Source organism: Temnothorax nylanderi, unplaced genomic scaffold, assembly GCF_030848795.1.
Source record: "Temnothorax nylanderi isolate EJ_2023f unplaced genomic scaffold, tnyl_v1.0 TNYL_tig0182_pilon, whole genome shotgun sequence".
Classification (NCBI taxonomy): Eukaryota; Metazoa; Arthropoda; class Insecta; order Hymenoptera; family Formicidae; genus Temnothorax; species Temnothorax nylanderi.
The window spans coordinates 104,069-130,094 of record NW_027249244.1 but is presented as its reverse complement, the minus strand read 5'-3'; the positions used below and the strand labels follow the sequence as shown (position 1 = coordinate 130,094).

The window sequence follows — 26,026 nt, the reverse complement described above, 5'->3', positions numbered from 1 at the left end:
TAAATTTTTACGCGTAATTGGTAGCGGAGAGTTTTTAGAATGCACGTTAGTAATAAATGTGTCTCAACTTCGGATTATATGTATTTATATTATAATATTTGGTGTTATATCGTACATCCACGAAATTCATATTTCCCGAGCTTTTCATAAATGAAATGCGTATAACACAGAACAACAGAACCATTATAATACAGTATAATTTATCTATTCTTTAGAAAAAAACAAAGAAGACTTTATAATTTTAATATTCTTTTATTGTATTAAAATTACTTACTATATACTATAAAAGACTTACATATAGATTGTTGAATATACAAAAGAATGTTTATTTCTGGAAAATTTATTATATATAAATCAATTTTATTATATCAGATTTTGAGTTTTCCTCAAGTTTCTCAGATGATTATACATCTACGAAGTTCATATTTCCCGTTGCTTTGAGTTGGATAAAATACGTATAATACACAATTATGTTATAATACAGCACAATATATTTAGAAATTTAGCAGGCACAAAGAAATCTTTTATTTCAATACTTTTTTATATAATCTATTACAATTAATATTTACTACAAAAAACTTAATATTACTTATTTAATAGACTATTGAATATAGAAAATGTATAAAGAATATTTATTTTAATTAACCCTTAAATGCCACCCGGGGTCCAGCGGACCCCAGACCCTTTAGAATGATATATTTTCAAATGTTCCCGCCAAATATGAAGCTCATATTTATTTATTTATTATTTTTTATTTTTTTGATTTTGGAGCCAACATTTTAACTGTTGGCGATCTTAATTTTTTATACTATGTTGAAATTGAAATTTTAACAATATAAGCATTTTATTCTCTTTTCTAAGCCTTGAACAACATTGAAAATAATTTTCATAACTAAATATCAAAAAATCAATAAGTAAGGAGACATTTTTCATGCTGGGGTCTTTTAGACCCCATGTGTCATTTACGAGATTCTTGAGAGGTGTGGCATTTAAGGGTTAAAAAATTTATTATACATTAATCAATTTCAATTCTCAAATCAATTTCTTCTCGAACTTATCAAGTTTCTAAGAGTTTATTTAATAGTTTTCTTAGTCTACATACAAATATAAGCTATAATTGCGGATTATGCTAATATTAACTCTTTATATGTTATTATAAATTACGGTTGTAATGTATTCCACAAAGAGGAGGCTAAGCATATTTAATTCTTTAAAAAGTAAATTTACGCGGCGTATTAATTTGGATGTAAATTGAAACAAATTACCTGAACGGTACAAAAAAAAATCTATATATACTCTATAAATTTCTTGGAGTGGGAATACTGCCACTCCAGTGAGATTTCACTCTTTTGGAGTGAGATCTCACTCCAAAAGAGTGAAATCTTACTCCAAAGGAGTGAAATCTCACTGGAGTGGCAGTATTCCCACTCCAAGAAATTTATAGAGTATCCGGAGTAATTTCAAGAAAAACGCAATTTTACGTTTTACGACATCTTCAAAAAAATTAGTACAAAATTTAGTGAATATCGAAACGTAGCTTTAGTGTTTACTTAGTGTTTACATTGTATATCGGATTCTGATGTTTCTTCCTCACAAGCGCATGGATTATGATCGTTGTTTCCCCAGCATGGTACATTATTCGGCCTTATTTCTAATGAATTGTTTTTGATCAAAATAGATAAGAATTATGAAAGTTCTTTGAAAATGCCACAAGATAGCATAATTAGATCAATTTTGACAAGAAAACTAAAACTTTAATCGGTTTTTCCCTGTACCCTTCATCTAAGAATCGCTAACAAGGGAACACTCTAAGAATCGCTAACAAGGGAACCCGAACTCATCGATTTGGATGAAATTTTGTGGGTATGTAGCGTCACTTAATACATGAATAACAGTATGCTTTATTCGTGCTCTATCGTCCTTAAAGGTATGATTTTCAACCTCAAAGTCAAAAAGGCGCTTCCATTTTTCCGCGTATAACTCTTAAGCTACAAAGGATAGAGAAAAATGTTTAAAATAAAATCAAAGATTAAATTAAATCGCCATTTACGGTCCAAGCCGGATCTTGGTGGCCCAATTATTCTATATTTTTTTGTGTATTACACATATTTTTTCCCCCAACATTATATTTTTCGCAATAATTTCTTTACAGTTATTTAGGTATAGTTAAATCGAATTGATTTAATTACGGGGAGGGAGTGGATTTTACTCCAATAAGAACTGTGTTATAAGTCTGACAAATCTAGTCGGTGCGCAGTTTACTAATGTTGGAAAAGATATGTGTAATACACAAAAAAATATAGAATAATTGGGCCACCAAGATCCGGCTTGGACCGTAAATGGCAATTATTTAATTTACGGTCGTATAATTCTTGTATTATTGAATAAATTAATATCTTGTATTATTGCTTAAAATAAAAGTTCAATGATAAGTTAAGGTCTACAAAGTAATATAAACAAAAATTAAAAAAAAATTTATTGCAAACAATATTTTGCAAATTTTTTTTACATTTTTGTTTATACTACTTTGTAGACCTTTACTTACCATTAAATTTTTATTTTAAACATGTTTCTCTATTTCTTATAGTTTAAATGTTATACGAGAAAAGTGGGAACGCCCTTTTAATTTTAAGGTTGAAAATCATATCTTTAAGGACGATAGGTCACAAATAAAATATTCCGTTATTCATGTATCGAGTCACTCTACATATCTACAAAAGTTTATCCAAATCGAATTGTTTCCTTGTAAGTCAAACAATTACAATCTATGTCTGGAAGTTTAATATAAAAAGTAGTACAGCAATAATTTAAAGCTCGGTATAGTCTAAATATTAACAGACTGCAAATTTGTGTTAGTCTACTTAACTTTAACAAAGTATCTTACATAATAAATTGCACAGTCTTAAACAAAAATACTTCTATGTATAGCTTAATATATATATTTTTTCACTCCCGACTGCTGCCAACCGAAGGTTGGCGAGCATGCGGAAGGAGTATGCGTTTTGCCGAAGTCAAAATCGTTGTTAGTAATGTCTGAGATTTGACAAATATTTAACAAAACATGTAAAAAAACTTGGCAATTACACGAATAACATGCGAGATGTCCAAAGGATATTGTATCTTCATCTTAAGAGCTTCCAGGCAAACTCAGTTTTTCAACTCGCCGACAACCGCAACATCGATCGCTTTAGGAGTTATTCCTTATATGGCTGAGGTCGTTGTTTTTTCCTAACAGAATACATACGAAAAATATACTAATTTTTATAAATTTATTTTAAAGGCAGTTTTTCCCTGTAATACTTGAATTCATTCAATACATCCAGAATGTTCTAAATAATTTAATACAGTTTTTCTCTAACGCAATTAATTAATTACAGTAATTCATTTTTCAGCTTAATGTTTTTTTATATATAAAGAAAAACAACGGAAAGTGAATATAACTTACCCGTTTGGAGACCCGCCGTAGGCAGTGGCTACTGAGCTGGCGACTCCGCCTCTTGCAGTGGAGAAACTATTTGCAATGGCAGTGATGGCACCAGGAAGAGACCCAGAAGAGGACCCAGCGCGAGTGGCCAGTCTCGGGAAGCTGAAGACCATAGGGAAGAAGTTGTTCAGATGGGGATGACCCTGGCGGCGTTTGTTGCCCTTAAAAGGTACGAACGGCATGACCGGTTCATCGTCTTCCTCATCCACCTCGTCTTCGTCGTCGTCATCGTCGTCGGCGTGGACAGTTACGGGCGTCTTATGCGTCTTCTTGAGATGATGCACCTTCGGTCGGGGCGCGGACACTTCCGTGGCCGTGACCGGCTTCTCCGTCGGTTGCGCAATCTCCGTGGTTAACGAAATCTGCTCCTCTTCCTGCAGGAGTAATGCAAAAACCCATGTGTAGTATTTCAAAGAAGAGCATTTACTGAATAGGTTGATATTTATGACGTCCTATTTGAATGTATAAAGACTGTGAGCATGAACTATATTATCTCATGCTTTTTAATCATAAGTCTTTTTAATTATAAGTAGACTTTGGCATAAATTATAGATCCACATTTACTACACTCTTATTTTATTCCTGTTTTGTTAAGAGATTTTAGTTGTTATGCGTTTATTTATTAAAAAATAATTTTTACACACTCATCGAATATAAATCTCGCGAAATCATCGTACCTGAGGGGTCAGAGAATCCTCATGATGATGATGATGATGATGATAATGCGGCTCGTCGTGATGAATCTGCTCCTCCTCCTCATCGTAATGGTGATGGTGCTCCTCCTCGTGACGCTGCACCTCGTTTCGATGATGATGATACTCGTGTTCCTGCTCCTCTTCGGGCGCCGGTGCCGCCTGCGCCTCGGCGCTCGACACTTCCGATTCCTCGATCGGTTCCGGGCCGCGCTTGAGATGCGGCGTGTGCCGCACCCCGCCGAGGAAAGCCTCGCCGCTCACGGCGTTTCCCTGCGCGAACACGCCCGTCGCCTGGCCGCCGTTACTCGTGCGACGTATCGGTCTATAGTAACCGGTAAACATCATCGTCCTGTGCGGATAAGGTCGTACGGCCGTCCTCTTCTCCCTCAGGAACATTACGGGGTTGCCGTAAGCGTCCAGCGTGACGGAAACTGTAAATAATTGATGCAGGTGTTTAAAGTTAAAAATTGTTTATTATTATAGTTTTTAGCTTCGCTCTTGAGAAAGGAATCTCGTGTCTTTGTGTTTATTACTAGAACTAGAACATTTATTGTCATTTACATTTGAAATGTTGGAATGTATTGTTTGATACGTAATTTATTGTTCTATTATCTTTGTTATTAATTGCATCCGAGAACCTTGGAGATCTTTTTGTAATAAGATAACTATACAAAATGTTGTAGTTGTTAAAATCCAAGTTAAAAGAACGTTAATTTCCAATGCTTACCAGGCTCGGCCGGAATCACCCTCGGCTCCGCCATCACGATCGTCGACGCGATCGCGATCAGAACAAAGCTAATGCACCCAGCCATTCTAGCTCTGATTTCAATCCGTCCTCGAGATCTTTCGTAACAATTCTTCCTTTACCCCGATTACTAGTTCGACCAGAAATCTTTCTCGTGATCTTCGACAGAAAATCCGGGATAATTAAGCGATTCACTTCCACCGATCTTAATGCACCAACTTTTTGCACGATGCTGGTAGTCCTTGCCGTCGCAATAGCTTTTATACCATGAAACACACGGACACGCAGGACGATGGGATGGGTAGATACCTTGATACGGGGGTATGGGATGGGTCGGATCCATTGGTGGATACACGGGGGATACGGGATTGTCGAGCGGGTGCCCCACCAGGCCTTCGTCAAGTGGCTTCGCTTATACGGCCAGGATCGCGGTAATGCAAACGCACGCATCGCCGAGCGCTACGTGATCGTCATGACCGATGTGACCACGTGAATTAATTGTGATCCGCGCCGATGACAATCTAAATTCGCGAAATCGAACCGATACGGGAAACGGGTCGTGATAATCCGTCGATCGTGCTCCTCTGCGCATGTAAATGACATGGAATTATCGGTGGACGCGCATACGTATGTCTTCTAAAAGTATAAAGTTCTTATAGATAATCGACATATGCGACAGTATCTTATAACACATGCGATGTATAGGTAATGTCTTGACGAATTTAACGTTGATAATATTTTAAGATCTCCTAAATTAGGGGGGAAAAGATCGTAAGTTTAAATTTGGCTTTATACGATACGGTAGTATATTTTTCAGTTAACATTTTTTATCAAGACGCTCTATTTAATTTATAGGGTTTTGTCAAGCGGGTCACATCTTAATAATCTCTACAAAATCTTTGTAATGACTGGGGAACCGGATAAGTATTATTTTTGAAAATTATATAAAAACAAAATATCTTTATTTTAAAATTCTTTTATATTATAAAAATCCGACGCAATGACGACCGAAATTAAAAGCGCGACAATATATATAACAAAGTTTCTTGATGGGCCGAATCCGGCTCGCAGAGACCGTAGGTTGAAGTTCCCTAATTTAATTCATTCATTTTTTAATGACCCACCGTAGTCAATGACGGAAGAGAACATTGAGCGCCTAATAAATCCTGATTCAGAAAGAATCGGATTGCCTCGAGGCTTTTGGCTCGAAACTCGATGACTGAAACAAAGTGTTTGTAAATGAATTCGCTTGGGAAACGGCGGGAATGTGAATGGACGATGGTTGACGAATGTCGCGGAGGGCCGATGGCCCCACACTTTCCCTCTTTCGCGACGTGAGTTACTGAGTCACCCCGATCAAGACGCGATAGAGGAATCTAGCGTTCCAGACAAACAGACTCGCGCGGGGCAGCCTCATGCATTTTCAATCGTTCTAAAAATATACGCGAGAATCAAAGGATTTTGCTCGCTCGCCATTTTCCTCTCTGATAATACCCCTTCTGAGAAAGTTCTCAGATTGACAATAAAATTAAAAGCTTGATAAATATTGTTACAGAAATTACAATTAGCAAAAATTTAAATTTAAATTTAAATTTAAATTTTAAAAAATGACATGAAATTTATGATCACCGCAGAAATTCAAATTTAAGCCGCGTGAGTAAAAAAGCCGGCTTAGTGCTTCGGGAAGTTACGACTGAGGGATGCGCCGCAGCATTCGTCACAAACATAAAATATGAATAAAAGCAGGGAGACGCAAAGAGAATACGTCGCCTGTGCGTAGGGATTGAAATAATACCGCGTCTGCCTCTGCAGCTGATGATGATGGAACGCAGTTGAAGGGAGACTGACACATCAAGACGAATCCGACTACGAGCGCGTTTTACGATTCCAGACACGACGGTCACGGCCACCACCACTTGGACTCTTACGGACTCCTTGATCATCCCCGAAGAATTATCGTCACCTCTGACCAGCCGTACCCGTTCGGACGAGTATGACTGACATAATATTAATATTAAGAAGTTGCACGCGCGCAGCGCGGTGCGTCGTGTAGGGAGTTACGTCAAACTCGCGTCATATTATTCCTGGATGGATCCAGCACCTTTGCATAAATTGAAACCGTTTGAAACCGTTTGTTCAGCTGTTCTAAGAATAGATGAAACTTGCTATTTTTAAATGGAAACTTTTATAATATATAATCATAGAACATCTTTAAATGTTAATATATTAATTAGAACATTTTTATCCTTTATATCATTAAATATATCATTAAAACTTTATACTTTTTCTTATATCGATAAAACTATTTTAAAAAATACACAAGTAGATTTTTGGACATTAAATACGATTCCGTTTACCAAATTGCTCTATCATGTCACAGTTTTTAAAAATCTGTAGTTAATAAAGCTATTATACAAAAAAGGGCTTTTTAAATGTATTTTGACATATTATAATTATCGATATGTGACGTGTTGGAGAAGTTTTATTGCAATCAAAATTAAGTTATTAAGACTTTTGAATTCTTAAAAGCTCAAGAATCGAATAATTGCTTGTAAGTTTCGTATTTGCATTCGCGAATTAATTCGACGATTGCGATTCCAGAGCCTGCAATAGGAACATCTTCGTAATCTAGGTATAGGTACGAGTCCGGAAAATAATGCGTTCGGAGAATGTGCTGCGGAGATTGATTTCGATGCTCTCCGAGAAGGAAGAGGCGGCGATGCATAAAAATGTTCCGAGAATGATGTATGAATTTTGCGATACCAACCACGATACGCGCGCCTATCCTCTGACAAACACAGGCATACTTTTTGAACCGCCTGGTCACGCTCGGAAATACGATATGCGTGACTTGGAAAGCGGTGCGATTCGGGGTTGATTCATGAAACGGACGCGGGACCGCGATACGTATATATTTATATAACATCTGCGATACCGGAATACGAACGCGATAACCGATAAGCCGCTTAACTGACGAATGGAACAATAAATATTGTCCAAATCCTTAAGTGCGCAGTTTTGCATATATGCCAAATGACTTTTTGATGCTTGTTTACATCTGTAAAGAGCTTTCTCTACATGTACTTCGTCGATTGTCTATACTATGAAAAGGGTAAAACTAGGAACACTATGATGAAAAGGGTAAAAAAAAGGGTTTAATTAGTAAAGAAGAATTTTTTAAATATTTTTTTAGTATTGCTTAAGCAGTTATTAGTGACAATCGTGGCACAGAGAGATATGATAGAAAGATACTACTCTAATGAGAAGATCTAAGTTCAAATTTGATCACAAATCATTAACTTTTATTCAATTACTATTTTTGGGAAGGTAATGGCAATCCACCAAGAATATCAAAATGTTACAAAAAATTGCGCATTTGAGAGCTAATTCTTTGAGGATTTGTGATCCCATTAGAATCTTCCAACTTCTAACGCGCCAATAAAGCCGTTAAACTCCGAAAATCTTTATATTTTATGAAAATTTATTCGTGATTCTTGCCAATAAATTTTTAACAAATTAATATTTTTGTCACAACATTTGATGACTGGTTTTAAAGCATACCTATTATAAATAAATCATGTAATGCAGAGATTTTTTCGCGCGTGGAAAAAAAATTATAGTTCTAGGAAGTTAAGAGAGAAATGTACGTATATAAGAGAGAAATGCCTCTTTTCCTTCTTTTCTAATACATAACTGAGTTAAAATGTACTGTATAAATATACTGTATAAATGTATAAATAATCGATAGTCTGGTCTAGTTTAAAGTGGCACACGGATGGCTTAGAGACAATACAGAACGAGTTCAGTGACCGTACGGTACATCTGAAACTAATTTGTGAATAAAGCGTTTTTTTAGACGAAAACGGAAAGCAGGTGCGCCTAGTACCGTTGAATCACAATTATTCTGAATCTTTTTTTAAAATTCGCGAGGCATATCAGATATGTGTTACATGTAGAGCTCATAAAAGATACAGATTCAGCTGCATACGAAATATTTTCCTTACAATTCATTCACGAGTTTAAGATCATTATAGTATTATCATTTATTGCTTTAACAATAAGTGGTTTTCTTCGTTGACATAGAATGAAAACAGTCGTTTTGTTTTATCCAGTTACATTTATTTGAAAAATACATTAATTGAGAATTAGATAATGGTTTAAACGATATAATTTAATTTTACTTTGTTATTTCACTATTATATTATCAGAGTAGATTATAGTGCTATTTTCGCGAATTACCCCTCCTGCAATTGTTTGCTTATTCGCTGAACAATAAATTCATATCTCGTGTACGGGGCCAGTCTCGAATCTCTTCGACGCGGAATTAAAAAGCAGAAATCCCGGAATTCCCAGGATTTCAGCGGTGCACTTGACTCCCGCTTTCGCGAATGTTTGCGCGGTTTTGCCGACGGAATCTCATTTGGTGCCATCGCGCAGGCTGAATTAAGATTAGCCGATGTCGAATTACACGTGCTGTGCAACGGCATACGCCCGATCGGCTCACGCGCGACAAGCCGTCGAAGACGTGAAACATACAGATCGTACTACTTTGGTACCCTCGCCTAACTCGAAATCTTGTCGAGCGATCGGGCTGGCAAGTGATGCTGATTAATTCGTGACGCAAGTCGACGAGCGATACGAATCTGTCGCCCATCATTCGTCGATGCGCGCGTCATTCGCTCATCATGATCAATTCCGAAGTGAAGGGAGTAAGCCAAATGCATCAATCATTATTAACAAGAAAGCCTGGAATTAATATCTTTAATTTGACACGCTTTTATTTTTCTTTATTTGCAAATACATGTTTATTTTCTTTACGTGTATATTAAAATCTAAGAAAATTCTTTAAAAAGCATCTTTAAAGGACATTTGCCTGAAATGTCTAAGCACTGGAAACTTGCACCTCAGCTTCCAGAAAACATCATCTTGGTGTACACGTGTAGATATCCACTATCTTATTTGGAAACAAATCACGAAGAGTCCGGTAAGTCCGGTAAGTCCGGTAAGCACGGCGGGTTGAAAGACCGCGTAACATCCCGTGGATTGCGTTCATTTTGCAAATTTTCCAAATAAAACGGACGAGAGAGAGATTCGTATCGAATCGCAGTATAGTACGTGTTGCCTTAAACGCGCATTCTATTCAGTGGCGTAGCCGGGACGAAAGGATCGGATTGTGGGAATTCTGGACAATCTATATAATGAATATGCCATAATAAAGCTAAAAAGATTATTTAATCGAGAATTAGAGAGAGGAATATTTTGCAAACAGTGATAATTAGGGGAGACCGGGGCTAAGCCGACAACGGGGCAAACTTGACACTAGGCTTTTTGCCAATTTAAATCTATCGTAGAAACTTGCCTTTCTTACTGTAAATGCGTCTTTATGTGCCAGTATTATCAACGGAATTTGGTAACATTCTGAGTTATAGTGTAATTTTTAACGCGACATAAGCGTTTTTGATAGTGAAAAGTAATTTTTCTGATCTCTCGAAAATGTCTACTCTTTCATCGAGCTTTACTCTTGCGAATCTACCGGTAAGTGATTTTGATGGGAAATTTGATGCTCTATATGAATCCGATAATCGTTTTTGCATATTTTCAAAATTTTCATGTTTTTGAAGTGACAAAAGTGAAAAACGACGTCCGGGGCAAAGTCAACACCACGCCGTTTCGTCGGCTTCCAGTAACAAACGATGCTTGTCATGCAGCCGTATGGCTCATGACAAATGTATGCGCACGTCCGATCGCGAGTTTACCTGCATTAATTGTTTTTCAGACATGAGTTTAGATGAAGATAATTGAAAGTTCAACAATTTTTGTTTTCATTATTTTAAATGATTGTTCTAGCTACTTTATTCCGAATTTTTGTACTTTTTAAATACACAATAAACAATGTATTTTCATTTTCAGACAGTAAAAAATAAGTTCCAGATCAAATTGTGTCGATCAGACAAAGTGTTGAGTTTGCCCCGGCGGGGTGTCGAGTTTGCCCCGGCATTTTTCAATTCGAAAATTTGTCTTCGCGTCACTTTTCCTTTCCTGGCGGCAAAACAAAGCGACGTACAGCAAAACTTCCTGAATCAATTTTGTACCTGAAGAAACACTCTTTAAATATGTACCATTGAATTTGCCTAAAAATTTTAATTAAATATTAAAAATTGCCTTTGAAAAAATAGTGTCGGCTTAGCCCCGGTCTCCCCTACATATTTATTTAAATTTTGAACAAATAACGTTAAAAAAATTAAATTTCTAAATAATTAAACAATTATATTAAAATAAAAATTGTGTTATTTTCTAAATAATAAGATAAATATTACTGATTCTCTCTCTCTCTCTCTCTCTCTCTCTCTCTCTCTCTCTCTCTCTCTCTCTCTCTCTCTCTCTCTCTCTCTCTCTCTCTCTCTCTCTCTCTCTCTCTCTCTCTCTCTCTCTCTCTCTCTCTCTCTCTCTCTCTCTCTGTCAAGATTCTTATAAGTTTCTAGTTTGAAATTCGGTAAAGCGAGGATAAAGCGACCCAGACAGTACTAGATCCAAAATCGGGATATAAGTCGTCTTTTAAACTTATCATAAGACATCTTAAAAATGTCTATAAGAAGTCTTATGTCCCGATTTTGTACATGCATGCTGTCCGAGGACGTTTAGCCTCTTAGTCAGCCCAATCTTCTAGCTGCGCCACTGACGTCTGCGATCAGCAGTCAGCGGATCGACAACGGATAGCCGTTTGGGATTTAGTGTCCAGCTTTTCCAGGGAAGACATAAAATAGTCGCAGGTGCACCGTCAGCCGACATAAACGCCCGCGCGTATATACGCAAACGGTATATATACGCACACAACGGGAGCTACGGATTTTGCATCACGATAGAGGTCTGATGCAAATGCGAGATCGGATCGAAGACGAAACGCACCTGCGCCGGTCCATTCTCCTCGCTGCCCGAGGAAATTGATCGGCTGGAATTTGTATTCACATCGTGGGACGCTACTTCCGGCCTGGATCGACGCGTGAGCTCGAGATCACTTCGATCTTAACGCAAGAATTATGCGCGCTGCAGTCTGGCGACGAGCCTTTTACGTGTATCATTTAGTTGATTTCTTAAATTGTTAACAATTAACGTTGATAAAAATGCGAAGAATGTGTTTTTAAATTTACAATTTTTAAATCACACCTTGTTTCCTCACCTTTTTTCTCTCCAACTACACAATTAGATAAGGAAAGAGTCCCAGCAAGCATATCTCTGTCCTTTTTAGATCTTTCATACAGCTCTCCAGTGTTTAGTCTATTGTATATGTCATTAAGACGCCTTATGATATGACATCTTTAAGACGTCTTAATGGCGTCTTTAAGACGTCTTATGTCTCGATTTGGGACATTGCATTGTGTTCACTAGGGTATTATTTTGATCAATTATAGCGTATTCTTGCTTGCGCGCAGCAACGTAAAAAGCAGAAGTATGACAAACGAACGACGCAGCGTGCCGAAGAAAGTCCAGTCACGAAATCACCATAAAATAATATGACTCTAGTCGTACTCTCTTAACGTTCGGAATACGGGATTTTCCTGTTTTTTACGCACGAAACGAACGATCGGCTGTTCGCAACGTTACAGGTTAACTGTAAATCAAAATTCAAGGGTCTTCCGGCATCCGATTAATTCGAGGAGAAGTTGCAGTTTTTTTTTTACGTTGCGTACGCATCAGGCAAACAACAGATGCGTAATACAATATAATTCTTTAAAGACGGAAATTTATGCGATAACTCATTTCGCATTATTATTGCTCATGCTTATTAAAGATAATGCGAAGATTGCAATGCTGCTAATGAAATGAAGACATTGCAATGCGCGTGTCTGTGACGAAAGGAGCGAAAGATCTAACGTGACAATCGATTGTGAAGGCAAGGAATCGTATATTTCATCTACCATAAGAATATTGCGGAAACATAGACTCTTCATTACCAAATGAAGAAGTTACATGGCCAAGAATTTATAATATTGTATAACAAATAATGAGTCTCATTGTGATCTCTAACCATCGATGCGTTGAAACTTGAAACTGATAATTTTACTTTTAGCAACTTTATTATTAATTTTAATCGAAGAAATGAAGGAGATGTTGAAACGAACGATCAGATGAGCTTGAAGATGAGAAACTGGGCAGATAAACGACGTGTTTTGGACGTGCGTGTTACGTGTCCGTGGGTGCATCGCGTGGCGAGGTGCATCGACACGATGCACGGCGGTCGCCGCACGGCGATCATGCTGGCGGCTGTCTTTTGAATGCGGCCTGCCATATTTCACAACCAGCCGATCTTTTTTTTCGACTCGCGTACGAACGCGAAATGCCTGACAATCGGTCGGGCCGTTGCGGCGATCGTATTGTAAGACCGTGACGTATGCATTCATAAAGAAACCGTATTCAAATTACGTTTGTCAGTGGCTCGAGAAAATTTACCACGTTATTTTCTTTAAGATCTCAAAGAAAAGGAATCTGTACTTTGTTAACGATAATAATGTGCAAAGACATAATGTTAAAATTTTAATTTAAAATTATTAACTTTTTGTACTCAATAACCTTGGTAATAATAGCATAGTAATAAACGTCGATGACTTTATTAAATTATTAATATTAAAGTAAAAGGAACGTTATTTTTCAAATATTATTTGCAGATTTTTATGCGATAATATTATTTAGATGTTATTTATAGATTTTTACGCGATAATATTATTTAGATAAATATTATTCAGATTTGGCAACATGCCTCTTGTTTTACGTAAAATATGAAATTGTGAAAAGTCAAGAGAGAAGAATAATTTTGTGAGCGCGCAGTGATAAAGCTGGGATTGTTATGACACAGAAGAATTTTATTATCCTTTTTGTTACATGAACCGTGGCCTAAAAGTTCATCGAAAGAAGTGTGATCACAGATGAGGGTGTGGAGGATCGTGCGGTTGTCCTCGGAGTGTAGAATTTTCACCGTTTCCGAGATTTCAGCAAGTATCCCGCGACGCCCAGGTCCAAATACCTGAAATTGATAAAGTCTCATGTAAGTTTCATGATAAAGTCGCATACAATTAAACGTACAATGAAACTAAATGTAATTATAAAAGCAAAACTCCTCGATTTAAATATCCTAAATATAAATCGCGCTTTTCTCAATTAATTACTTCTAAAAGTAAATACATAAAATGTGCTTTCCCAACTTTTTTATGCAATTCACAAGCAGATTTTATCTCGAGAATTTTGCGTTTAGTGTAATTAATACTTTTTCCAATTACATTATCGAACGAGAATCGCTCACAGAATTAATCGTTCAATTTTACTTCGCAGTTCTGCTACCGGTAAACAGCAATTGAATGAATTTACTGAGGATTTATGTGAAATAGCGAAATATTATCAGCGGCTGGTATTATCTAAGATATCTTAACTTAAAAAAAAATCATACATACACGGAAAAAACAACTCGGTTGTAGCAACCAGAAATATTCAGTTGGTACAGATTCAGTTGCAGTAACATCAAGCCTTTTTGCACAAACTGAAAGGCTGTTTACAGCAACAAATGCTTTTGATTCGAGGAAACGAAAATTTCTGTTACTAATGTGCTGTTACCACAACAGAATATTCAGCTATACGGAAAAGAAAACTCAGTTGTAGCAACCAAAAATTCTGTTAATTCAGTTTCAGTTGCAGTAACATAAAGTTTTGTTACACTAACTGAAAGACTGTTCACATTAACAAATGCTTTCGGTTGTGGGAACCGAAAGTTGAGATAACCGAGTACAATTGTCTTAGCAACGGAAATCTTCCAGAAGAATTTTTCTGTTGCTACAACCGAGTTTTCGTCTGGTTCCCAGGAAACAGAAAATTTCGGTTGCCACAACCGAAATTCGGTTGCACGAACGGAATATTTTTTTCCGTGTAAGCATTTAAAATAATTTACATTGTGATTTAGCGATTATTAATATTTCAGTATTTTGACAATAGATATTAATTTTTTTACAATAGACATTAATTAATTCGAATCGAGTCTCATTGATAACTCAATAAAGAAGAAAGACAGTTCTTTGCCAATTTACCTCCTTCGCGTTGTAATGCCACGTTTCTCTCTTTTTTCCGGCGTTATACGGCTTCCATCGGCGAAAACGAGTCTGGACGCAATTGCAGTCGGTCTTTCCGGTGGACCAGTAGTTGCTGACGGCACATTCGACAATAATCTTTTACCCTGACGATTTTCTTTTGATTTTCTTCTGACGTTTAAATCCGACGACACGACAATTTCATCAAACGTCTGGCCGAAAAATTCTAATTAAAAAGAAAATAAAACATAAATTGTTTAACAAATTACTAAAGAAAAAAATTTCAATAAATCTCAATGTGCATCTAAAAAATTTTTGGATAAATAAAGACATAAAAATACATAATTTTTATCAATTAATTAAATCCCGACAAAGAGGCGAACAAAAAATGTCTTATTAAATATAATTAACATTTTACTATTGTTCTACACAATTTATGTGTATGTTCGCAAAAACAAGTTTAAAAAATCTTTAAAAATTCGAAAACTAATATACTATTTACTATATTTTACTTACGTTTTTCGTTAGATGCCGTCTCTTGTGCATTGATTATGACACAGACTGAAGTGAATAGCAAAAGGGCCAAAATTTTTATCATTTTGCAACGGGAATTTTTATATGTCCAAAGATCGAAATTTTTGTTACCCTGTAAAATAAGCAAACAAAGGTAGTAAGAAATTGTATGAGAAACAAGTTCAACGAAGTTGTCGATAAAATTTGGTGTAATCTGTCCCAAAATTTACATCATCGAGTTCTCCACACATTATATGCGGTTAATAACGGCGTGGTTAGATTATTATTATTAACTGGTTATAATAATACACTGTTATTAATACTATAATTGTCTAATTAACACCTAATTATCTGATCGCGATTGCCTCATCGTCGACATGTATACGATACCAAAAATAACTTATACAAAGCGTCAAATCCACGAATAAAAGAAATTAACTTTTACATTCTTCCACTTACAGACTATTCGCATGGTATACCTACCAGACACACTGACAGCAAAAACTGCTTCAATCGCACGAAAAAATTACGCTAGCCGATTACCATTACTCTTGCGTCATGCCTGAGTACTCGAGAATTCTGAACATCCGTTAACTTCAAGTAAAATTCATTAAAAGGCCTTCGACGATTTCGCAATCACCATTCGTAAGAGAACGCGAGTTCAAAGAATTATTAATTGAGTCACTTTCTAGAGCAGTTGGTATTGACTTGGAATCTTACGTAAAAGCAACGGATTGTGCAACTCAATGACGTTATCGCAATTGGACGATCACTCACTCTACAGTACGAATCTCTTAGATTATAATTAAATATGAGAAATGTTAGAAGTATATAAATATTAGAAATATTAGATTAGAATTAAAGATTAGAATTATGAATGAAAATGGAATTAAAATGTATATTAAAGTGCAAATGTATTGGAAGTTATCCAAAGCCGTCAAGGCATGGATTATGAATAAACTAACTAATTAAAGATTAGAATTAAATATTAGAAATATTCCCCAAAGAACATTATAATTAATATATTGTAGAAAATCCGAGCAGTTAGAAAAATATTGTTTTAGAAAGGATTTTTTTTTATAATAACAATAAAAAACAGAAACTAATAAAGTCTCTCGAATCGAGTGTATTTTTAAAGCAGTTAATCAACTTTCTCTTCAATCAAAGTTTTCTCTTAAAAAATGTATATTCCTTTTTATTGTAACAATTAATCGCGTATTGTTTTCGATTTAACGAACACATTTAGGCGCGATATAAACTGAGAAAAAAAGGAGACTAAGAGGAAACATACGGAGTGTCGTATCGTTCGAAAAAATAAGTCGTACCGAGTTCAACACTACTGTTATTAACTCTTATCACTGTTATCTTCGCGCGTCATCCTCCCCTTCGACCTTGTGAAATGACAGAACGAGCCTCTTACGGAACGATACGGCTTCACTTATATTTGTAATGGACCTCGGGGACTTAACACTTAATACCTAGCAGTACGTATCTCGACTTACCGGCGATAAGTTGAGGATATACTTTCCGAGTCGACAACCGCACGAGAAATGCGAGCACAATGACGCGGGAGCCTTCAAGAAAGCATCGCGGGTTTGCTATAGTGCGTGGAGAACAGGAACAGACCCGCGGGTACCCATCGGGAGGTGGTGCTTTAAAGACGTCATATACTGTAGTCTATTGCACCGGCCGGACCACTTTCTATTTCATTTTTTTTTCCTCTCGATTCTCTCCCCCTCCGTGTCTCTCTCTCTCTCCCTCTCTCTCATTTGATCTCTCCTTCTGTTTATCCGGACGACTCCCGTACTCTCCGTCTCTCTTCCTTTTTACTCAGACGGAGGGACTGGTTTACTGGCTGGCAGGGCCGTAGGTGCCCAGGAACGGCTAAACAATGGTTAACGACGGGACAGGACCTTTAACGAGCCTCTTTGACGCATCTCGGGTGTCGTGGATGTCACTTCTTCGGGGTGGATCCGCCGCTGCAAACCTAGAAATGCCAACCTCAACAACGAGAATGCAAAAACCGGCTGAGAATCCGTCCAGAATAGAATTTTTCTCCCACGTAAATCAAGAGAATGAAAGTTCGTTGACTTGAGTAAGGATTTCATGTTAACAATAAGACGACGATAAAATAAAGTTACTTGTATTAATATCCAGATTACGGAAGAGTTGGAACGGGACTCCAGTTTTCTGCATGAGCCTACGTGATTTCGGGGCGTAAAAGATAACACGTTTAATGGTCTTCTGTAGTTTATAAAATAACAGGGTACGTCCAATGAGCCGTGGTTAATATCGCAGCGAATCTTTAACGAACGAGCGTAATTTCTCGAATGTTCTTCAGTCTCCAGACATTTTCGTTATGATTACCAAGCGGGAATCAATTAACACAAGTATACAAATTTCCAATAAACGCAACTGTTTAATTGTCATTTATACAAATTGTTCCAAAAAGAGGGATTTAAAAGGAAATTCTAATTGAATATGCGAGAGAATATCAGACAGTTTCTTTTTTTTCTGCGAGTCTCTTTATTTTCATTTGTTCCTCTTTTAAAAATATGATGATAATTACTAGATATGTATTATTTATTATCAGTAGAGATCATTAGAATTATAAGTCTGGTCCATTGGTATATCTTTCGCTAAATAACAAATAAACTTTTGGCCGAAGATTCACAATGTTCCTCGACGAGCGCATCTTGTACATCCGTCCTCGAGGGCGTCGCTCCTCCCGGCTGTCCGAAAAGAGAGGAGAGTGAAGAGAGAGAGTATCTCGAAAGAGGAGGAGGAGGAGGAGGAGGAGGAGGAGGAGGAGGAGGAGAAGGATGCTGCGCCGCGCCGGCGAGGATCGCGTGTGCGGTTCGTCCGGTCATTGCACGCCGAGCTTTTCGGATCTCGATTTCAGGGGCCCTTGCTCTTAACAGGGGCCCTCCTCCCTTCGGGCTTCCTATCCCTTTGTGCCGTTTATCCAGCGACCCTCCGTCTCGCGGCGTCCTCTCCCCACTCTTCGTCCGTTCTACGGATGGGTCCCTCCATCCTTGCCCTTCTCGCGTCAAGATTTACCCACCGTCTCGCTCGTTCGTTCGCGAATCGCGCGGCGCTACGTCGCGATATTTTTGTTCAGTTTTATTTTGGGGAACATCTGGTGGCTGGCATGCGGACAAAGGGAACTTGCTCGCTCAGGAAATCCTCACGCAGGAGGCAAGAGGGTGGCTCGCGCGCACGCGGTTAGGCTTATTTACTTGCTCCTAGTGAGTGACGTAGAATGTTTGTAAACAATGGGCCCACAATGATGGCGGAGAGAGACGATGATGGTGAAATGAATTAGGGGCGATTCGGGGCTCCGCGTAGCTGCTCGCTCCTGGGATCTGCGGAGAATAGGAAACGCTTTACATTTAAGATACATGTAATATGTTTGCTTCCGTTAATATGATTATTAAGTCAGCTGCGCAAATATAATCGCTTAAAAGTACACATAGAACAATATCATTCTACAACCAAGGAAAGCAATTACTTATTTTATTTGATTTATTTTAATAGTTTTAATAGTTTTCTTCAACAAAGAATATTTTTTAAATAATAGTTTTAAGATATATTTGGCACAAGTCTTTATTATTTTGTGCTCAAAACAATAATGTGTTCTTCTTTCAAGAATATTATATATTTATGTAAATCGAATTTTTGCATTAATTAAATATTCTTGTTTGAAGTACTAGACTCGCTAAGCTCCAGAGTTTGTTTTGAGTAAATGTAATGCTTGTGATGACTTTATGGTAGATTTGCGGATATCTAAACTTATCAAATACCTAGAACAAGTAATATTTACTTGCAAGTATATAGTATGTACTTTTCTGTGTGCAGTAAAGAGAGAATTTCGAATAAAATTGAGAATTTCTAATGTTTTCTAAAATGATGAGACAGCAATAAAGATATTCGTGTTTTTTTCTCTTTTTTTTTTAAGATACGTCGTGTAAAAGAAGCAGACTTTATTTTCAACATGTTCGGCTGAGTCATCTTCAATGAAAAGAAATAAGCCTCTGGTAATCTCCTAACAACATTTAACGATTGTGTAGCGAAGGTTGCGTCGACACGGGATTACACACGTTTAAAATCGCATTACGAAAACGCAGCTAAGCCATCATTGTCTCCCGATTACAGTGCAGCGTAATAAAACGTTTAGTTAACGGAGTTATGCAAAAAACAATGTTGAAGTCTTGCAAGCGTAACTTTGAAAGTCGAGAAAAAAAAAACATTAATCGCGCAAAACTACGGGATTAATTTTAGAATCAATCTCCGAGGATTTGAAACGAAATAATTTCGTTATACGCAACTCAAACGATTCATGCTAGGCGCATCGCATCGTTAAGTTTGGAGTGAAAAAATTGGCACGCAATCTTGTCATGCTTGTTTTCTGAGCTATAGCAATCCGAAGCGATCCGATTTAAACTCGCTCGCTCAATCCCCGAGCTCTCTCTGACTCCCTTCGGGACGAACAATGGCCATTTACTACATGTCCGAGCGTCGTCGCAAGTGTGTGCATAATCGACACTCCGATTCGCGTGTAGGTGCATCTCCCGGGAGACGAAAACGGACCGGTTCGTCGCGCCGAGAGGGAGAGAGGGAAAGAGAGAGAGAAAGAGAGAGGAGCGTCGTACCTAAACATAGGACGGGTCTCAAAACAACAATATGGCGTCTGGCCGTCCCTTTAAAACGAGTTAATCCGTCTGTCTGGCCGTCTGCCGATCGCCTGAGAACCAAGAAGATTCATTTCCCCTTTGTTCATTCTTTTTCACACGTACCCCGAAAAGGACCGTGTGCCTCAATGGCACAATGCGCGAACGCCGCGCCAGCTCACATTCGTAGGGCCTTTCCGGGCAGGTCCCACAAACATACGCACACACGCACACACAAATGTATACATAAACACACATACACACTATAATCGCCGCTCTCTCGCGCATACGAACGCATACACTCCGGCGAAAGTGAAATACGCCCGTATTTCCCCGGCGAAGATTGTTGCATCTTCGGGGTCCGCCGTTGGGCCTATCGCGCCGGACAGATGTTTCAGAGGCCCGTTTCATCCGCGTCGCGGGTCAGAGCAGAGCGGGGTGTCAGGGGGCACAACGAGATCGCGGTAATATAATGCGAATCGCGGATTCCCGGGCCCGACCTCCGGGCCCCTCAGGTTCGTTGACCTATGCCCGAGACGAGTCCGGCGCAATTTCGTGGGCGGCCGTGTAGCGTGTATTATGCTGCAGCATCCTCGGGCTTTAACCCTTCTTGAGATGCGAAAGATGCGATACCATATTTCTCGGTATTCTACACGATATGTGAGTTTTGCGTAATATAAAATAATAATAATAAATTATATAATTTATATACAATTACTTCGACTTTGCGTACAATATAATATAATCACAAGCAACAAAAATATTCGTAGTTGAGTAGCAAGATATTTCATAAAATTTTCACTTTTTGTTTTTCAAAATGAGGAAGGTATAATCTGTTTACATTCGCGATGACAAAATAAAATACAAGTTAATTAATTAATTATATATATTAATGTATTTTTGCGGTAAAACGCAAATAATCAGTTACGTTATTTAACGTATTTCCGCACATTACTCTTTTCTTGTTATAACAGTGCGCAGAGATCATGATAGACGACAAAACAAAATATGTTTATATGTAGGGAAACCCGGGGCATAATGGGCTAAAGTTTAAACAAGTTTAAAACATATTAAAAATAAATAAATAAATAAATCGATTTTGCACCAAATTATTTTTTGAAATATCCACTACAAGAAAAACAAGTTATACTGCGAAAGAATCACTGAGAGAAATTTAGTGACAACAAACATATGATTTGCTGCGAGAGCAAACTTTTTGCTATTGCAACAAAAGGTTTGCTACTATTGCTAAATTAATTAGCTCTCGCAGCAAACCAAGTGTTTGTTGTCACTATAGTGACAAATATTTGCTAATACAGCAAAAAAATTCTCTCAGTGATAGTTTTAAAGGACGAAATTATTGTTTTATTGAAAGCGTGAGTTTTCCTTGTTATGCATTTTATGCGGGGCATAATGGGATACCCCGCAAAACTTTTTATTAATGTTTAAAATTTCTTAAAAGTGAATTATTAAAACACGCAATATATGTACGAACGTATTATTACACTTTTAATTAATAACAATTGCTTATTAATAACACTTTTCTTATTAAAATATAAATAAAATTTAAAACTTGATATAATAATCTTTAGCATCAATATTGCGCAACATAACATAGGTATTTACTGATAGTGTATGAAAAAAAAAATAAAACATTTTAAGAACACAAGGCATTATACCCCATTATGCCCCGAAATGTATAAGTTCACTTTACGTAATATAAATCATTACAGATAATCGATATTTACACAGATACTTTACTAAATTGACAAGAAAAGATTATTTAGTAACGTAAATGTACTTACAGGAATAAAAAGTAGAATTTTATCATTGTTTATCTTATGCGAATGTATCAAAGAAACCGCAAATCAGTCACGGAGAGCACAGCGAACACATTAAACAATTTGTTAGCATCTTTCAGCTAAAAATAATATCAAAACTGATAACAGCACGCGGTTTAGAGACATTTAAGAATAATAATTTCGAAACATTTCATTACGTGGCAGCATATCTGTAAAAAGATATCGACCATATCCCATTATGCCCCGGGTTTCCCTATGTCAGCATAATTAGTTTAGGTAAATATTTAATTAAATGAACATATACGAATCTACGATGTATTTGAATAGGATCCAGCTTGTGATGCTTACCGTTTTCTAGGATTCAGAATCCATTTTGTCCCGACGCGGACTGAGCAGCGCTGAACGAGGCTGAAAAAGGCCCGATGTTGAAACTCGCGCTCTGTGCATTGGCTTGGCTGTGTCCTCCGCCATAAGGACCACCTCCACCTATAGATCCTGCTGATGCTGAGGCAAAAGACGCTCCTTGTCCGGTATGGTGATGGCCGCCGTAGTCCGGTTGCCATCTGCGTGAATCAGAAAGTAAAATGCAAACGGATCTTGCGCATTTCAGTTCACAGACATTTGCAAAGAACTACAGATTTTTCTTAAATCTTTTCTTAAATCATAAATTCATATAAATCATAAATTTTTCTTAAATCATAAATTCTTATCATAAATTATAAAATAATGTAAATTGTCACGTTTACGTATAAAATAGCCGTTTTCGTTTTTTAATTAAGTAAAATAAATTGGATGTATAGGCTCTGTTAGAAGTCCACGGGTAGAAGAGAAGCGGGCTAAATGAGAGGCAGACGCGGTTTTAATTTTTAAAATAACGCCTAATAACATTTCTATATGTATTAGACATATTTTCCAACTTTAGTAAACTAAATTGTCTTGCAACACAACTCAGTTGGAGTAGTAAATCCCCTCCCCCTCAATTAAATAGCTTTGATTTAAAGATGCATAGAAAAAAAAAAGTGTCAAATCAACACTGATATACTTGTACATATGCAAAAATATATATATCTTGAAATGAGATTATATTGCGTTAAACGAAGAAAGCTTGCTTGAATAAAGTCATTTATATAGTTAAACGAAGTTTTGTATAGTTCAATCAAGAAAAAAGAGTTGAAATAAAAAGTTGAAATTCTTATAAGAAGATTATATATTCTTTCGTATATACAAGTATATCAGTTGATTTGATACTTTTTTTTCTGTGTGCTAAGTAAAATAATATTTTACACGTACCCTCCTCCACAGCCATAACCACGACATCCATGTCCTCCGATAAAACCGTGTGGCCTATGGTGGCTATAGTAATGTTTTCGCCTGTTTCCGTAACGGAAGGAACGCGCATCATCATTGTAATCATAATAATCACTGTAACCACCTAATAAACCGAATTGCGGCGATCTTTGCTCTCTTGTGGCCTCTAAAATAATACGCATTCACCTCGTACACTAATATTTAAATAATATATCCTAGTTATATATTAATATTTGAATAGTTAGATCATTAATACTGCACAGCTCTCTCCAAAAGAATAAAAAAGCGCATTGTATAAACATCATACGTGGGGTATGAAAAATGCATAAATTTTTAAATTATTTTTGCAATTAAAATAACTTTCTAAATATTTTTTCTAAAGACTCGATTGGTTACAAAAAAAATCTTGATCAATTAATATTATTTTGATTACTAACCGATTTCGGAGGTATTGTTCACAGTCGAGACAAAGGGATCCAGCACATCAGAATTCGCCTCTGTTTCCGTCGGTTTACCAAATGATTCTTTCAGAAAAATCGCGCCAAGCGCCGCAATTAAAAGCAAGCGTCTCATCGTGAAACGGAAGTCACTGTTACTTGTCGAACGTCTAAAAAACGATTTGAAGCTGAACACTCGTTTCACGTGCTTTTATAGGAAATCCCTTCACCTCAAAATTCAAGGAACTTACCCATAATTTCACAATGTATCTCCAAGTGTTAAGAAACGGTCATTGGTCTGCGTATTGGACGACCTTCCGTTCAGGGACGACCGGAAGTAGGCCGAAGACTAGCACGAGTATACAAACGAAGGAATTCTCACGCCGATATTGACACAGGCTTGACGTCGACCGCGCGTCCGAAAGTACTGCATATTCATTTAAACTTATTCTCATGTTATATATGTATGTACATACGTTTCTTATAATCCTGGAAAAAAAAGATGATCTTTTTTTCCCGCGCTATTTCTTAATAATTTACATATAATTAATCATTAATATAATGCAGTATTATAAGTTTTCATATTCGGCAAATAATAACGATAAGTGTTGCATTACTTTGTTGTCAAGTGTTTGTGTAACATGTGAGAGAAAGAGACAGAACATGTATTTTTATTTTTATATAAATTGTATTAATATTTTAAAGAATTCTATCGAATGATCGACCTTTCGCTGTCCAGGGACAAGAGAAAGTAGACGGAAGACTAACACACGTGCACACGAATAAAATTCTTACATCAACAGGCCTTAATGTGTAATAATTTTCTGATCACACCAAAAGTATTTTTACACGCCCACGTGAACTTATATCTTTGGTTCGTATATTATGCATATATTTACAATCTTCAAGAAAGATCAAAATAATATTTTTTTCTTTTTATGTCAGAATTACTTCAAATAACACTTCGTAAAATATTAATAATATCAAAGTTTTTTTTACATCCCTAATTATATATAAATTTTCTTAATGCTTTTTAATAAAGATTTTATAATATTATAACTAAGAAAACGCATACAGTAGGATTGTGTTTAATAATATTTATGAACTAAAAAAGACAAAATTACTCAAGGAAATTCACACTCCAATGCGGGAAAAAACGTGTTAATGATAGTTATTATACCCGATGTTTCAGCGATGATTCAAGATGCGCAAGTAATATTTAAAATCTGCTTCGGAATAAAGAGTGTCGATCTTATCTTTTCGTTTCAAACATTCTTGATAAAATCAAAATTTTTGCAGATATATGTTAATTATATTCTACGATAAAATTATACATCTATGTTATGTTTTGTTTACTTTAAGCACACGTCTCTTTGTCAATCACCGCCTATCGAGTTACACGATAATTTAATAATTTAAGATATTAACTCTATATTATCGATGCGAGAAAAAAATTGATATGAGATATTAATATATTGATGACGACGAATAAAATGCTGCTTAAGTATCGACAAGATCACAAATTTTATTAAATTCTTACATGCTCACAAGTCGTGCAATAATATATTACATAAGAATGCATAAAAGACACGTCAAGTCCATTAAAAACGCATACACACACACATATTATATATATAATAACGATAACGCGTGATAATAAACGATAATTCTGGGAAATCGCTGAACAAATGACACGCGCAGCGTAAAAAATGATTATCAATAATTACGTATTAATTGCGACAATCGCGTAAGAATTCGCGTATTCGAACAAACAACATATGCATCATGATTGATTCTCTCTGGTGGCATCCCTCTCTATCTCTTTCTAGTTTCCTTTCTTCGCTGCTCTCTCCCTCTCTCTTTCTCTTTCTTTTTCTCTCTTTTTCTCTCTCTACATCTTTGCGATTCTCTCTTCCGTTTTCCTCGTTCATACTCTCGCGCAGAACAAGTCCGACGAGTTTTTATCCCCGTTGTTTCCGACACTCCAGAGACGCCTGCCATCGTGAGAATAAAGACAAAGAGAGGAGATGCTGCCGGTACCAATCGCGAACGCTGTTATTCCCCGATTTCGTAAAAATGCATGAGGGCGTAAGCACGCTCAGTTAGATCGTCGAGTATTACCCTTACGAGTGACACAGTTGAGATCGCATTTGTCCCTTGGGATCTCTAATTAACACGAGCTTTCTTGGTCCAAATCAATATTAGATAAAGCAGAAAGCAAAAAGATATTGCATAAAACAAAAAAATAAGAAATAAACGAATAAATCGCATAGAGTTATTTCGGGATTTTGAATTTAATTGA

The 26,026-nt window shown here is 36.7% G+C and overlaps 3 protein-coding genes and 1 long non-coding RNA gene across 5 annotated transcripts; 1 reads left to right on the top strand and 3 right to left on the bottom strand.

The window, feature by feature from the left end:
- Nucleotides 1–1,031: 1,031 nt before the first annotated feature.
- LOC139778403 (uncharacterized) lies at nt 1,032–7,068 on the bottom strand. Its single transcript, XM_071716317.1, has 5 exons — nt 6,720–7,068; nt 4,907–5,083; nt 4,162–4,610; nt 3,446–3,858; nt 1,032–3,228 (listed from the first exon to the last, which is right to left on the bottom strand). Exons 2-5 carry the CDS (start codon nt 4,989–4,991, stop codon nt 3,195–3,197), a joined length of 981 nt encoding a protein of 326 aa, XP_071572418.1. The 5' UTR covers nt 4,992–5,083; nt 6,720–7,068; the 3' UTR covers nt 1,032–3,194.
- A 6,693-nt stretch (nt 7,069–13,761) lies between these two features.
- On the bottom strand, nt 13,762–17,151 carry LOC139778405 (uncharacterized). 2 transcript variants are annotated; one of them, XM_071716321.1, is made up of 4 exons: nt 17,010–17,151; nt 15,511–15,640; nt 14,995–15,220; nt 13,762–13,943 (listed from the first exon to the last, which is right to left on the bottom strand). In XM_071716321.1, exons 2-4 carry the CDS (start codon nt 15,590–15,592, stop codon nt 13,892–13,894), a joined length of 360 nt encoding a protein of 119 aa, XP_071572422.1. In that variant the 5' UTR covers nt 15,593–15,640; nt 17,010–17,151; the 3' UTR covers nt 13,762–13,891. The 2 variants fall into 2 exon arrangements, with proteins under 2 accessions (XP_071572422.1, XP_071572423.1); XM_071716322.1 differs by lacking the exon at nt 17,010–17,151 and adding an exon at nt 15,991–16,128.
- A 9-nt stretch (nt 17,152–17,160) lies between these two features.
- On the top strand, nt 17,161–25,240 carry LOC139778409 (uncharacterized). Its single transcript, XR_011719559.1, has 2 exons — nt 17,161–20,837; nt 22,338–25,240. It is a non-coding gene; the product is annotated as an uncharacterized lncRNA (long non-coding RNA).
- LOC139778406 (uncharacterized) lies at nt 22,341–23,917 on the bottom strand. Its single transcript, XM_071716323.1, has 3 exons — nt 23,725–23,917; nt 23,264–23,453; nt 22,341–22,542 (listed from the first exon to the last, which is right to left on the bottom strand). The coding sequence occupies exons 1-3, from the start codon at nt 23,858–23,860 to the stop codon at nt 22,341–22,343; spliced, it is 528 nt and encodes a 175-aa protein (XP_071572424.1). The 5' UTR covers nt 23,861–23,917.
- Nucleotides 25,241–26,026: the final 786 nt, after the last annotated feature.